Here is a 14,051-nt window from a genome sequence, read left to right as displayed (position 1 = left end):
ATAGAGGGTCTGTGTGTTGCAAATTGACTTTGATCATCCCAGAAATCACAGCTCTTGGACCTGTAAAGGGGCAACCGCTATGCTGTCACAATACACAACTCCTTCCGGTGCCTAGTCGAGCTTCTTAGGAACACAGTGTGATATAAAATAAATAATACAGCTTTTAATTTCTTGACAAAAATGGGTGTCAAACGTAATAAACAGTTTACAATGGAATAAACAGTTTACTTAAGATCTCAGTGTCCAAAGCATGCTGGCAGCTATATAAAATATTCTTCCTTCTCGCCTTTACACGGGAGATCCTCCATTTGGACTGACCCCTCTGGATCTGGTGGAGCTTGTTCATAGGTGCGGTAGGTGCCTTTGTTCTTGTACAGGTAAACGATGATCAGCACGACGACCGAAAGGAGAGTGACGAAAACCACAGCGATGACGGCTTTAAACAAAAAACGAGAAAAGGGGCACTTTAGCACAAACAGGTCTGGAGCAGACTCACCAGGGCTTTGAGTTTAGGAACAGGCTGCCAGCATGTATGTTTCTGCCTCTTAGCGTGTCGCACAACCTTCACCCCTCCCATTTTGCAGAAATAAGCAAATATATGCAAAGTAGCTTGATAAGAGTAGCTTGAGTTTGACCAAACTGCGGGAGGCAGTGGAAGACAGGAGTGCCTGGCGTGCTCTGGTCCATGGGGTCACGAAGAGTCGGACACGACTAAACAACAACAGCTTGATATGCATCATATATACAGGTTGCAGAAGCCTGCTATTTTGGGCACGGAATGAGTGGCGCTGTGGGTAAAACCTCAGCGCCTAGGGCTTGCTGATCGCATGGTCGGTGGTTCGAATCCCCGCAGCGGGGTGAGCTCCCGTCTCTTGGTCCCAGCTCCTGCCCACCTAGCAGTTCGAAAGCACCCCTAAGTGCAAGTAGATAAATAGGTACCGCTTTATAGGGGGAAGGTAAACGGCGTTTCCGTGTGCTGCGCTGGTGCTGGCTCACCAGAGCAGCTTCGTCACACTGGCCACGTGACCCGGAAGTGTCTCTGGACAGCGCTGGCCCCCGGCCTCTTAAGTGAGATGGGCGCACAACCCTAGAGTTGGACACGACTGGCCCGTACGGGCAGGGGTACCTTTACCTTTACATCCCAGATCTAGAAGGATGCTAGAGGGCTCTGCTGCTGAGGATTTACGTGTGCATTAGTTGTTATGCTGCCTGCAGTCTGCACTGCTGGCTTCCCATGGCTGCTCAGTGGCTGGGCTGAAGCACATCTGCAGAGATACGGGCAACAATACCTCCTATGACAGCCATGTTGGCGTCCTCTTGCAAAGTCGGTGTATTCATCTTCTTCATAAATGGGCTGGTCAGTAGCTTTTCTTTATGCATAAGAGAAAGAGATGGATGTCAGAGGCATCTGAATACAGTGAAGTAGAGAGAACTAAGATACCTGGGACTAGGAGGACTCAAGATTCAAAACTTTGCTCAGTCATAGAACCCACTGGGGGATCTTGAACCAATCACTTTTAGCCCCAGCAACCTCACAAGATTGTTGTTGAAATAATACAGTGGTGCCCCGCAAGACGAATGCCTCGCAAGACGGAAAACTCGCTAGACGAAAGAGTTTTCCGTTTTGGAGGTGCTTCGCAAAACGAATCTCCTATGAGCTTGCTTCGCAAGATGAAAATGTCTTGCGAGTTCCTGCGGGGTTTTTTTCCTCCCCCCCCCTTTTCTAAGCCGCTAAGCCGCTTATCAGCTGATCCGATAAGCCGCTAAGCCGCTAAAAGCCGCTAATAGCGCTAATCCGCTAATCCGTCAATGGGCTTGCTTCGCAAGATGAGAAAACCGCTAGACGAAGAGAATCACGGAACGGATTCTTTTCGTCTTGCGAGGCACCACTGTAAAGTGGGAGCTGGGCACCCGTGTCACCCTGAGGTGCCTGGAGGACTGATGAGATTAAAATGTCATAAATAGTTTTCCATAAAACGACACTCACCCTTCACACGATGGGCAGGATCCAATGAAGCAGTTCCATTAACGCAAGGATTTGTGGCTAGCAGAACTCCCCATCCCTCTCCTCTTCCCATGCCCTCCCCAAATCTGCTCCAGAGGGTTGGGGGAACCCCCAGAAGACCTTAAGGGGGCATGCAGTGAAAGAAGGAGGAAGGGCTATTTGGTTGCACACCCAAATGGCCTTGCATTAATAGCACTACTTTAGTGGATGTTGTCCAGTGTGTTCCCTGGCACACTATTTTTTTTTTAAAGTGTGCCATACAAGCATCAAGCTGTGGTTCAGAGACTTAAAATCAGAGTTCAGTAGGTTTGTAGCAACTGCAGCAAAATAAACGTAATAGCCACAAAACCTCTAAGCTTCCACTTTCATTAGAATGATTGTGGCCAAGTGGTCTTGATGAAACGGGTGCTTGAGGCCAAAATGCTGGTGGAGTTTTTTTTAAAAAAAAGCTGTTGAAGCCAAAGGGAAACTTGCTCAATTAAAGACTTCAACATTTGGCTCAGGTTATAAAGGGCAGAAGCAGGTCTAGCAGTATTTTTTCATACTGTTTTCAAGGCTTAGGTAATCGGGCTCTCAGTGAATATCTCATTATGTACAGCGGCAGAGTTGCCAGCAGGAACAAATGTTCTGCCAGCAACTCATTTCTAAAGATTTCCAAACCTTGCCAGTATTCAGACACTATCTTTGGGGGCCCAGTTTCTTTAAAAGAATGCATGACATCAAGGGATATTATATCATTAAGGGTCTTAAGGAACAGCCCAGGTTTCTCAGTGCCCGGGTGAGAGACATGTTTTTCCTACACTTCCTCAAAACCTAACCACCTACCCTTCTCCCTTTCCCTCCTTGTGTCTTAAATATCCTTCAGAGTTGTATTACCTGACTGCAGATCAGCAGCAATCATTGATACCTGCCCTATCTGAATTATTCAAGGCAGGTAACTAGCAATATATACACTAGCAATCTACAGATTTATCTGGTTAGCTGAAATTGGTATGTGAAATTCTGGCTCTATTCTAGAAAACCCTGTTGGCCTCTCAATCTCTTGTGCCCCTCTCACCTGGAGCTATCTTTTTTATTTATTTTTGAAAAGGAAAAAAATAAATAAACAGAACCCTCTTACCCTTGAGCGCACTCACCTGTGGGTAATGGTGGTGTTGGAATAGCTGCCATGGCACCCCCTTTCCCCCGCTTAAAACTTCAGAATCTTTCAGAGCTGGGTGGGGAAAATAAAAATTCTGTAATAGCGCTGTAAACAGAAATCGACAGGTCCCCTCCTCGTATGGGTGTGAAATGAGCAAGTTTTTAAAAAGATCTTACTCCTCAGAGGGATAATTTAAATGTCATCACACTTTCTAGTCTCCTAGAACTCTGTGAGACGTAACTTTAAGTAAATATTTATGTATTTAAAACATTTCTATCCCACTGGTTTTATTCAACAGTTTCTAGTCATTTTGTGAAAATTAAGGCTGGGCAAAGGCAGCAGGGCTGTCATTTTGTAAAGTGAGGCAGCAGGAAGGAAGGGGACAGGGGAAGGAGAGAGGTGCAGGGTGCTTTTAGATGGGGGCTTAATATTGCAAAGGGGTTATTGGCAACAGTATTTTTTTTAAAATAAAAATTAATCGGATTTCCCCCTGTGTAATAATTTTTTTTTAAAGGTCTTATATATATAATAAGGGTAAAGGAACCCCTGAACATTAGGTCCAGTCGTGGCTGACTCTGGGGTTGCGGTGCTCATCTCGCTTTACTGGCCGAGGGAGTCAGTGTACAGCTTCCGGGTCATGTGGCCAGCACGACTAAGCCGCTTCTGGTGAACCAGAGCAGGGCACGGAAACGCCGTTTACCTTCCCGCCGGAGCGGTACCTATTTATCTACTTGCACTTTGACGTGCTTTTGAACTGCTAGGTGGGCAGGAGCAGGGACCGAGGATTGGGAGCTCACCCCGTCGCAGGGATTCAAACTGCCGACCTTCTGATTGGCAAGTCCTATCATCCCTATATATAATAAATGTACCAAGCAAACGCGTACATAAATATGTAGACCACATGTCTGAAGTGGCACGGGAGGACAGTCCTGAAACCATTTTGGCTCCCAAGCTGACCAAATGTTTCTCTGCAAGGAGGGAGGGAGTGAGGGAACCTTCCCATTGTCTCAGGAATTAAGTGATTACCATCTCAAAGGAATGGCCCAACTACCAGAAAGGGCAATCAGGTAACTTGCCAGACAGGAGAGGAACAATGCACTCAGATCTCTGTTGTAGACCGCCTTTTCTGTGATGTAGGTATGATGTTTCTGGGGGTGGTCTTGGACTCCAGGGCGGGCAATTTAAAATGTCTATATAAGGGCAGGCACACCTTTGTTCTGGGTCCTCCTTCTCTATCCTGTTTGTGAGGGGAGCACCCTGTTGCAACAGCTTTAATAAAGATCAGGCTTACTAGCTGCTTTGCTTCTCTGGTTGGCCTCTGTTATTTTCTCCTACCGATGGAGAAACTGCAGTGGTGCCTCGCAAGACGAAAAGAATCCGTTCTGTGATTCTCTTTGTCTAGCGGTTTTTTCGTCTTGCGAAGCAAGCCCATTGAAGGATTAGCGGATTAGCGCTATTAGCGGCTTATCTGCTGATCGGATCAGCTGATAAGCGGCTTAGAAAAAGGGGGGGGAGGGAAAAAAACCAGCAGGAACTCGCAAGACATTGTCGTCTTGCGAAGCAAGCCCATAGGAAATTCGTTTTGCGAAGCACCTCCAAAACGGAAAACCCTTTCGTCTAGCGAGTTTTCCGTCTTGCGAGGCATTCGTCTTGCGGGGCACCACTGTACAAAGGACTCTATAAGGGCTCTTGTGTACCCCATAAGGGAACAAGGACAGATTTTGTTTACAACACCTGAAAGGGAAAATATAAATTAAATGGGGTGGGTGGGAAGACGGGCTGGCATTTTGAAGACCACATTGTGAGGCCACTGCAAAAACAAAACAAAAAACTTTGCACGCATGAGAAGAACCGACGCCACAATAAACACCCATCTAGTAGTATCTGTAGACATGTCATGATGGATACACTAGTCTAGATGTTATCGCTGAACGAGGAAGCAAGGTTGTTGGCAGAGAGTGGGGAAGAGAGAGGCAGAGGAGCAAACCTGGAGCAGCGCATGACCCATATAATCCAAGTATTGTCATGTGGTTTAAACACCACTTAATCATGGAAAAGCTCATTTATCAAATGAAGGAAGCAGAGCGTCAGGCTAAGCCAGAAACATGTATCATTTCCTAGATTACACAGATCACCCGACATCACAGATTCATGTTACACTTGACAAAGATAAAACACGATTAACTTGTAGTCCTTTTAAGATAACCTTCAGCTCCTTATTGCGCTGTTATTATTTGTGTCCTAAAACAACTAAGTGGCACTTTGAAAATTAATGCATTTATTGTGACATAAGCGCTCATTAGTCTACAGTCCACTTCATTAGATATATGAATTGCAGCATAAAAATAATTAAGAAGTTAGTCTTTAAGGTGCTTTATTGTTTCTGCTGCAATAAACTTAATAAACTAGCCCTCTGGAATCAGTGCCCCATAAGCTTGCTTAGATACTGTTTTTTTATTGTAGTCATTTTTATATTATAAAATGTGAAAGGGTGAGGACAAGGGGGCAATATGAAAGAGAAGGGAATGGACAAGAAAAGTCAGAGAGAGACGTTCTTTTTCAAAGCGTGTATTTTAATCAGCTTTAATAAAATAAAACACTATTTAACACTTTTCTAATTCTGCACAAATCTGTTAACCTTTCCCCTCCTTCCTTTCTTTCACTGTTGTATAACTCATACAATTTGTCACTGCTGCATATTCATATGTACATTGTTAATTCCTGTTTCGTTATGGTTGGGAATTGAGCCTTTTCTCAATATTCTGCACAGCATAAACTACCAGCTAAAATCTTATATGAAACTAATTCCCTTGGCTGTACTGGGACTTCTTTCAGTATACATTAGTAAAAATATAGTCAAATCCAAATCTAATTTCACCTGTGCTACTTTTTCTGTTTTTCTTCTGACCCAAAACACAGCCACTATATATGACATTCACTTCCCTCCTTTAGTCTGTATTTCTTTGCTCCACTCATAATTAAAAGTACGGCTGTATTCATATGCCAATCACATGGGAGCAAGCGCCATTGCACTCAACCGGACTTACGGGACTTCTGAGATGTTTCTTAGTATTACTCACTTTTTATTCTGAAGTGAAACTGGAGGACAGAGGAGTTCTTGGTGGAAACAAGATCCAAAACATGGCAGTGTGTGGGTGTCAGGCTAAAAGCAGAGGCAAGAGGAGGAAGTCGACGAGAGACCGCGTGACGCAGCTGAATCAGAAAGGAATATTTGCATGAATGTTGAAATCCCAAAGATGAATGGTGGGAATCTTGTAAGAAGGGAAGGGAGGAAGTATCAATGCCTGAAATTAAAACTGAAGCTAGCTATGATGCAATATTGCATGGCAACAGAGGTGCGCTGTGAAATACAGATGTACAAGTGAGACCTGCAACAAAATGTTGCAGTGTGAAGAGTTCCTGTTCACTGATCAGTCCATCAGTCATGTCCTCCTATAGGATACTCTGGGCTGTTTGTGGCTCCCTCCTGCTACATACACTTTAGGGGTTATTCTTTTTTTAAAAAAAATAGATTATGTTTTTCAGTTATATACATTTCAATAGTTATCATCATTCTAACAATTCAAAACTCGACTTCCTTCCTCCTCTTTCTGCGGTTCCTTAAATTTATTTTTATCATTTCCTGCATATTCTAAGCTAACTTATTCTTTTATTCATCTACAGTGGTGCCTCGCAAGTTGAAAAGAATCCGTTCTGTGATTCTCTTCGTCTAGCGGTTTTTTCGTCTTGCGAAGCAAGCCCATTGACGGATTAGCGCTATTAGCAGCTTTTAGCGGCTATTAGCGGCTTATCTGCTGATCAGATCAGCTGATAAGCGGTTTAGCGGCTTAGAAAAAGGGGGGGAGGAAAAAAAACAGCAGGAACTCGCAAGACATCGTCGTTTTGCGAAGGAAGCCCATAGGAAATTCGTTTTGCGAAGCACCTCCAAAACGGAAAACTCTTTCGTCTAGCAAGTTTTCCATCTTGCGAGGCATTCGTCTTGCGGGGCACCACTGTACTTTAAATATATATTATGAAACTGCAAGTTATTACAATAATCCTGCCAATGTCCTTATCTGTTTACGCAAATATTCAACAAATAATAATAATAATAATAATAATAATAATAATAAAATTATTTATACCCCGCCCATCTGGCTGGGTTTCCCCAGCCACTCTGGGCGGCTTCCAAAAAAATATTAAAATACTGTAATACATCAAACATTAAAAGCTTCCCTAAACAGGGCTGACTTCAGATGTCTTCTAAAAGTCTGGTAGTTGTTGTTCTCTTTGACATCTGACGGGAGAGCATTCCACAGGGCGGGTGCCACTACCGAGAAGGCCCTCTGCCTGGTTCCTTGTAACTTGGCTTCTCGCAGTGAGGGAACCGCCAGAAGGCCCTCGGCGCTGGACCTCAGTAGAATGATGGAAACAAACCATTTCCATTCTTTTATAAAAGGTTTGTTACCTTGATTTCTTATTTTTCCGGTAAGTTTTGCCATTTCTTCATAGTCCATAAGTTTTTGTATCCATTCTTCTTTCGTCGGGACTTCTTCTTCTTTCCATTTTTGGGCAAATAACATTCTTGCTGCTTTAGGGGTTTGCATTGCTACAAACCTTGGGGTTCCCCAAAGCACACCACTAGCGCATGGGAGGTACCATTCTGGCTACATAAGCAATGGGACTTATGCCAGACTGTTGGTAATACAGGGAACGATTCGCTCATTTATTCATTCCATAACATTTCTGAAATTATTGTAAGAAACCTGAAAGTGGTTTGCAAAATGATAATTTTGCAACGTTACACTTTGAAGGCAGAGAAGCCTTCAAAAGGGATGGAGGTGAGGTGATGGGGAGTAGGAACTGGTACCTCAAGTCTCGTCAGGGAGGGAAGCCCAGGCCACCACCACAGCCTTGGGGGAAATGGGTGTGAGCAAAGGAGAGGAATAACCTTCTTCGGAAATGTAAAGAGATTGAAGGTACCTTCTTTCACCTTTGGTGGACGTGCCCAAAGATTAAGGCTTTCTGGGAAATGATATATAATGAATTGAAAAAGGTATTTAAATATACCTTTCTTAAGAAACCAGAGGCCTTTCTCCTGGGCATGGCCGGCCAATTGGTGTCAAAGAAGGACAGAACATTCTTTATGTATGCTACAACAGCAGCAAGAATACTCATTGCAAAGTATTGGAAGACACAAGATCTACCCACCTTGGAAGAATGGCAGATGAAGGTGATAGACTATATGGGACTGGCAGAAATGACCGGCAGAATCCGAGACCAGGGAAATGAGACGGCAGAAGAAGATTGGAAGAAATTTAAGAACTATCTTAAGAAATATTGTAAAATTAATGAATGTTAGAATGATGCTGGTTTAGAAATTAAGTGGATTACAGCTGTAAGGATTAAGTTAAAAGAAAAGAAAGGTTAAAAAAATTAGATAAATTTAAGGGTGAGGATTTGCTGAATTAAAATTGAAATTGGAATGCAGAAAGGGGAGGTATGAGGAGGTCGGAGAAGTAAGTTATAAGAAAATAAGGGTTTGAAATTATACTTGTTCTTTTTTGTTGTTGTTTGTGTTTGTTTGTTTGTATTGTTGTGTTTGTCTGTATAATTTGTGAAACTTCAATAAATATCTTATATATATATATAAAAACCCTTCTTCTTCTTCGTCAATCTCTTGTAGCCAAGTAAGATTGTCTTCTATAAACATGGTTTTAACAATGAGCCCGTAAGTGACTGTGGAGGCCAATTCTGGATCCACACGTCCTTCCACAGTGGGGACGTTGGTTCCTGGACGGGAGCTGATCCCGGTGTGGATTTGCCAAGCGTGCCTTCCTCCTAGCACGTTTCTCCTTTGTGTTCTGAGTTCGAGTGTCTTCAAAGCCCATGACACCTTTGGTAAAGGCTGTTTTCCAACTGGAGCGCTCGCAGGCCAGTGTTTCCCAGTTGTCAGTGTTTATACTACTTTTTAAAGATTTGCCCTGAGACAGTCTTTAAACCGTTTTTGTTGACCACCAGCATTACGCTTTCCATTTTTAAGTTTGGAATAGAGTAGTTGCTTTGGAAGGCAATAATCAAGTATTTGCACAGCACAACCAGTCCAATGAAGTTGATGTTGAAGAATCATTGCTTCAACACTGGTAGTTATGGCAAAAAAAAACAAACCAAAACCACATTACACACAGACATGAAACAACAGCCCTTTGGGTGGTGGTTAGGGGAGCCATTGGGACTGAAGAAAAGGGTGGCAGGGGGAGGAGATGCTTAAATGACCAGTCTCTCTCCCCTCTCGCAATAGCTTTTCTCCCCGCACATTTGCTGCACCCACGAAAATAACCCGTGCTGGCAGTAGCTTATAAATTACTGCAACGAGATTTCTTCCAATGAAATTTCTACAGGAGCTTTCTTAATGTTACGAAACTTGCTTCTCTGTTCATAAAACTTTCCCACAGGGGCTTGCTATTCTAGAAAACTTGCTTCTCCGATAAATAATACATTGGCCAGAGCAGAGGGAGGTAGTTTTGATCCTGGAAAAAGAACTACGGAAGGAAAGGAAGCCTGTGTGTACACATTACCGGCGTAAAACACGGTTAGGTCATTCATTTTCTCGATTTGGATCAAAGCTGCAGGGTGTTTTTTTTGGGGGGGGGCGTTACTCATCAAAATGCAGAATTTCACAGGTAACAACAGGATCGATGCAGCGATGGGAGCAGAGTAAACAGGAATGTGTACAGCGCTGCAAAAGTTACTGCTATTTGGATGAGGATGCATCCATTCCAGAGACAGTAAGGAAGGGGGAGGCAGCAAATGGCAATAGGATGGGCAGAAGGGCCCAAAAAACGATGCTAGAATCAAGATCTGGAACTCGGAGAGTAGAACTGGGAATGAAAAGAAGAGAAAAGCCCAGGGACAGGAAGGAAAAATAGCTAGGCAGGGAATTTGGTTGCTGCTCATGTAGGCCTCTGTGATGTCTGCTAGCTTTAAGGTTGCAGGGGTTCAGTTTGACAGAGCCGGGGAGAGGGGTCATTAGTGAACCAAGTGGAAAGGTGGGGGCAGTGGCTGGGAGCCCCCCTCTCACCTCTTAACCTTGCTGCCTTCTCTTTGGGGGAGCTTCAGAGTCCAAAACGGTCACAGCCGGGCACAGCGCAAGGCTTCGGTGGGAATGGCAATGCGCTTTCAGCACACAGCAGGCCACACCTCCCAGTCTAGGCCCAGAGGGGTGATGGGGAGATGGGTTTGTGGAAGTTAGCTGGGTGGGTTGGTTAAATATATCTTGCTCAGGGAATTAGGGTTGCCAAGAGCACCACAGCGTAGCCCGAAGAGCTCCAGAGTAAGAGACCTTAAAACGACAGCTTGGTTATGTGCCAGAAGATGGATGGTGCCGTATTAGACTATATCTTCCTCCTAATGTTGCCTTTTGCAGTTAAGGAACTGCAAAGCTTCGGAAGGGATGCTATGTTTTCATATTGGAAAAGAGAGCAAAGATCTCACACACACACACCCTCCCTCCACAACCGTTCATATTTCAGGAGCACATGCCCATTTTAAAAACGGTTGTGCTTTGTTCCTTAGAAGGGACAAAATCACAAGAGGCAATGGGAAGTTTCTGATGAATCCACCAGGGCCTCGTCTGTCAGCATGCAGTACAGCATCATTGGCCTTAAGTCACATCTAAGAATTGGGGTTTGACAAAGAAAGCTGAGCATATTAAGATTAAGAGAAAAGAGGACAAGCAATAATTACAAATTGAATTTACTTTTTACTTTTTTGCTTGCAGAACCTGGCATCTCTTTCATTTTGCCCGTTTATGAGGAGCAGGGGGAAAACAGGAAGACATTAAAAAAACAACCCTGACTGTGTATTCAACTAAATCCTACTCAGAGTAGACCTACTGAATCACTAAAACAACCACCACATATGGCACAGTGAATGCAAAGGGAGCTCAAAGGTGCTTTTAGATGGATGTGTGAAAACATTCTAAGAACTACAATGCCACCCAGAAGCATTTCTGAGCTGCTTTTTATGTGAATTATAAAAAGAAACACCTGTTTAAATATGGTGCTTATTTTTGTTTCAGTACAGGAAGCCACCAATAGAAGTTTGGAGCACCTTCTACGAATCCTGCTCCCTGTCCCAGAACTGATGTCGCTATACAGCATTCCTGGAAACTGGGGAACAATGTCTTGGGTCTCATGATCCCTGAAATTTGTGGTAATGATGACTGTAAAGGGTCAGCTACTCTTGGGATCACCACTGGTGTGATTGTTTCTGTCTTGGAAGTCATAGTGAAATGAACTGTTTATATAATATGTGGTGATGTCAGTTTTCAGAATATGTTGAATCCATAGTTCCATGGACCACCTCTGCAGCATCTCTCCAGCTCAAGATAAATGGAGTCAACTGTTGTGCAACGCTGCACAGATTTTTCTTGACCAGGTACAACTTTTCTTCATGCTTACCTCTAACTCTGATTTTAGCCATTATGTTCTTCACATGCCCCCCCATGTATTATTTAATTTACATACTACCTTTCTCTCAATACAAGAACCAAGGCAGCTCACAGCATAAATGAAAACAGATACAGGCAAAACACACACAATCTATATAACTATTAAAGACAAAAAACAAATAAGTAACCCTAGCAAAGCAGCACTGGAAACGTTTAAACCCAATTAAAAGCACAACAAATTAAAGAATTTTAATGTACAACACTCGCCTTGCCACAACAGTCAGCTGAGGGCTAAGGGCCTGTCTGAACAAATAATGCTTTTGCCTTCCAGCGAGAAGAAAGCAGAGAGGGAGACAGCCTAGCCTCATGTGGAAAGGAGTTCCACAGTCTTGGAGCAGCCACCAGAAAGGCCCTCTCTCCTGGCTTCACCAAAGGTGAGCATGTTACAGTAATTCAAACAGCATGTAAATAAGGCTATTTCACAGGGCTAGCTCAGAAATCTCTGGAAACAGACATCCGTAACCACAAATCTCAGTGTGTGTTGTTAAATGCAAATATATAATATGGTTACAAGCCACTCTGCCAAGTGGTAGCAAGAGATTCTAGATAAAGCCAGAGTTTAAAGTAGAGATTTGGGTCTGCGATGTGACCTAGAAGTAAAGCAACAAGCTGGAGAGAGTTTCAGAGAGCAATGCTTCACGTCTTTTTGAATCCAAGGCTGCAGCTAGGGGAGAAACAAGAGTATTTTGGGGTGGGAATGGCTCTCCATCATAGGCCCAGGCTGTATATATGGGTAAATAAACCATATATCATAAGGACTCCAAGGCCTCCACTGTGCCTCATCCCAAAAGGAAGCATGAACCCTGCACAGGTGTCTGGAACCCCTGGAACCTTGCACTGCTACAAGACTGGGGTGGAGTGTAGGGTTGCCATAAGTCAGGAATTTCCAGGACATTGCTGGGATTCAGCGGTCAGAAACAGTGTCTGGGTGGAAATCATTTTAATGTCTGGGGAAATCCAGATGTATGGCAGCCCATGTTGGAAGTGTAGAATTTGGCAACCCTAGTGGCGTGCAACAGTATAATAGAAGTGGTTTCCTGCATCTTGTCCCTAAGCAGATACAGTGGTACCTCAGGTTACATACGCTTCAGGTTACATACGCTTCAGGTTACAGACTCTGCTAACCCAGAAATAGTGCTTCAGGTTAAGAACTTTGCTTCAGGATGAGAACCGAAATCGTGCTCCGGTGGCGCGGCGGCAGCAGGAGGCCCCATTAGCTAAAGTGGTGCTTCAGGTTAAGAACAGTTTTAGGTTAAGAACGGACCTCCGGAACGAATTAAGTACTTAACCTGAGGTACCACTGTACTCAGCTAAGAAGTATATAAGTCTCCCAGCTGAGTATCAGTATCAGTTCTGCAGCCAGCCCACACAGCATTTGTGCTCTGTGAAAATCGAATCTGTGCTTCTTTGCAGTTTAGAATGGGCTGGAGAAAATTGCCTACAGTACCCAAGGCAAAATGGGCATGCACAAAGTGCTTTCCGCCATCTCTCCCCCCCCCCCCCAGTTTTGCTATCCTCAGTGAAAGAGTTCTCTTGCAGAACAAAGCCATGCAAGGTGTTATTCTTAATGCACTCTCAGCTTCCTCTTTCCATATTCTATATGCTTTATGTTTCTCTTTCATTCTCAAAGTATTAACTGAGGACTTGCAGCTTGCATTTACAAGTGACAGATTTGAACCAGGGAGACAGAGGGGTAAAGGGCTGTGCTTTTTATTTTTATTTTTAAGAATCCCCTTCATGGCATAACGTAGAGAAGCAACTTCAAAAGGGGAAGAAATAACTTGCATTTCAACACCACCACCACACATCTTTCCAGCTTTTAAAATGTTCTGCTTGCCTATCAGTACATCAGAAACCCTTACGAACCTTTGAGAAACGTCTCTGCCAATGTCTTTTAGACATAGGGCATGGTGCTGAATACAGGGATTGGTTGTGCAATGGAATACATCTGAGCCGATCTAGTGTAGGCATGCCCGGAAATATTGCATAGGCACAGCCACTGCTCCCATCAGAGCTGTTAGGCTCTAACCCAGATATAGGCATCACACACAACAAGACAACAGGGACAGATCTCCATTAACTCCAGCGTTAGAAACTGGCTCCCCATCCCCGTTCTTCTTACCTGACAAGACGACATGGGGGCAAAGAATAATTGGCCTTGTTGTTGGTTAAGTATCTCTCCGCGGTCCAGCTAGTGTGGGTACCTCTCTCAGCTCCAGCTCCCTCCCTTAGCTGGCTGGCTGGCTTTCTGGTGACTAGGCTAAGGCGTTTCCCTTCCCATCTCACCTTTCCAGTTTCACTACATTGATAATAAAGGGCAGAGTCATCAGAATGCTCACTCCCCATTAACTCTTTGTGATGCTGATGAGAGGCTGGCAAGCACACAAGACCCA

The 14,051-nt window shown here is 43.9% G+C and overlaps 1 protein-coding gene across 3 annotated transcripts; it reads right to left on the bottom strand.

Moving 5' to 3' along the window:
• Positions 1–143: 143 nt before the first annotated feature.
• On the bottom strand, positions 144–13,950 carry SMAGP (small cell adhesion glycoprotein). 3 transcript variants are annotated; one of them, XM_082206625.1, is made up of 4 exons: positions 13,781–13,950; positions 3,142–3,218; positions 1,290–1,370; positions 144–436 (listed from the first exon to the last, which is right to left on the bottom strand). In XM_082206625.1, exons 2-4 carry the CDS (start codon positions 3,173–3,175, stop codon positions 261–263), a joined length of 291 nt encoding a protein of 96 aa, XP_082062751.1. In that variant the 5' UTR covers positions 3,176–3,218; positions 13,781–13,950; the 3' UTR covers positions 144–260. The 3 variants fall into 3 exon arrangements, with proteins under 3 accessions (XP_082062751.1, XP_082062753.1, XP_082062752.1); XM_082206627.1 differs by lacking the exon at positions 13,781–13,950 and adding an exon at positions 10,228–10,367; XM_082206626.1 differs by lacking the exon at positions 13,781–13,950 and adding an exon at positions 6,227–6,629.
• Positions 13,951–14,051: the final 101 nt, after the last annotated feature.

The sequence above is a fragment of the Podarcis vaucheri genome, assembly GCF_965113315.1.
Source record: "Podarcis vaucheri genome assembly, chromosome: 2".
NCBI lineage: Eukaryota > Metazoa > Chordata > Lepidosauria > Squamata > Lacertidae > Podarcis > Podarcis vaucheri.
The sequence above is the reverse complement of the archived record's forward strand: the minus strand, read 5'-3'. Positions and strand labels throughout refer to the sequence as shown.

Excerpts from the sequence above, each read along its gene's own strand:
- SMAGP (XM_082206625.1), bottom strand. The coding sequence starts at position 3,175 with ATGGCAGCTATTCCAACACCACCATTACCCACAG. Across the intron at positions 1,371-3,141 it reads AACACCACCATTACCCACAG|AAAAGCTACTGACCAGCCCA; the intron begins GTGAGTGCGCTC and ends TTATGCATAAAG. Across the intron at positions 437-1,289 it reads CAACATGGCTGTCATAGGAG|CCGTCATCGCTGTGGTTTTC; the intron begins GTATTGTTGCCC and ends TTTTGTTTAAAG.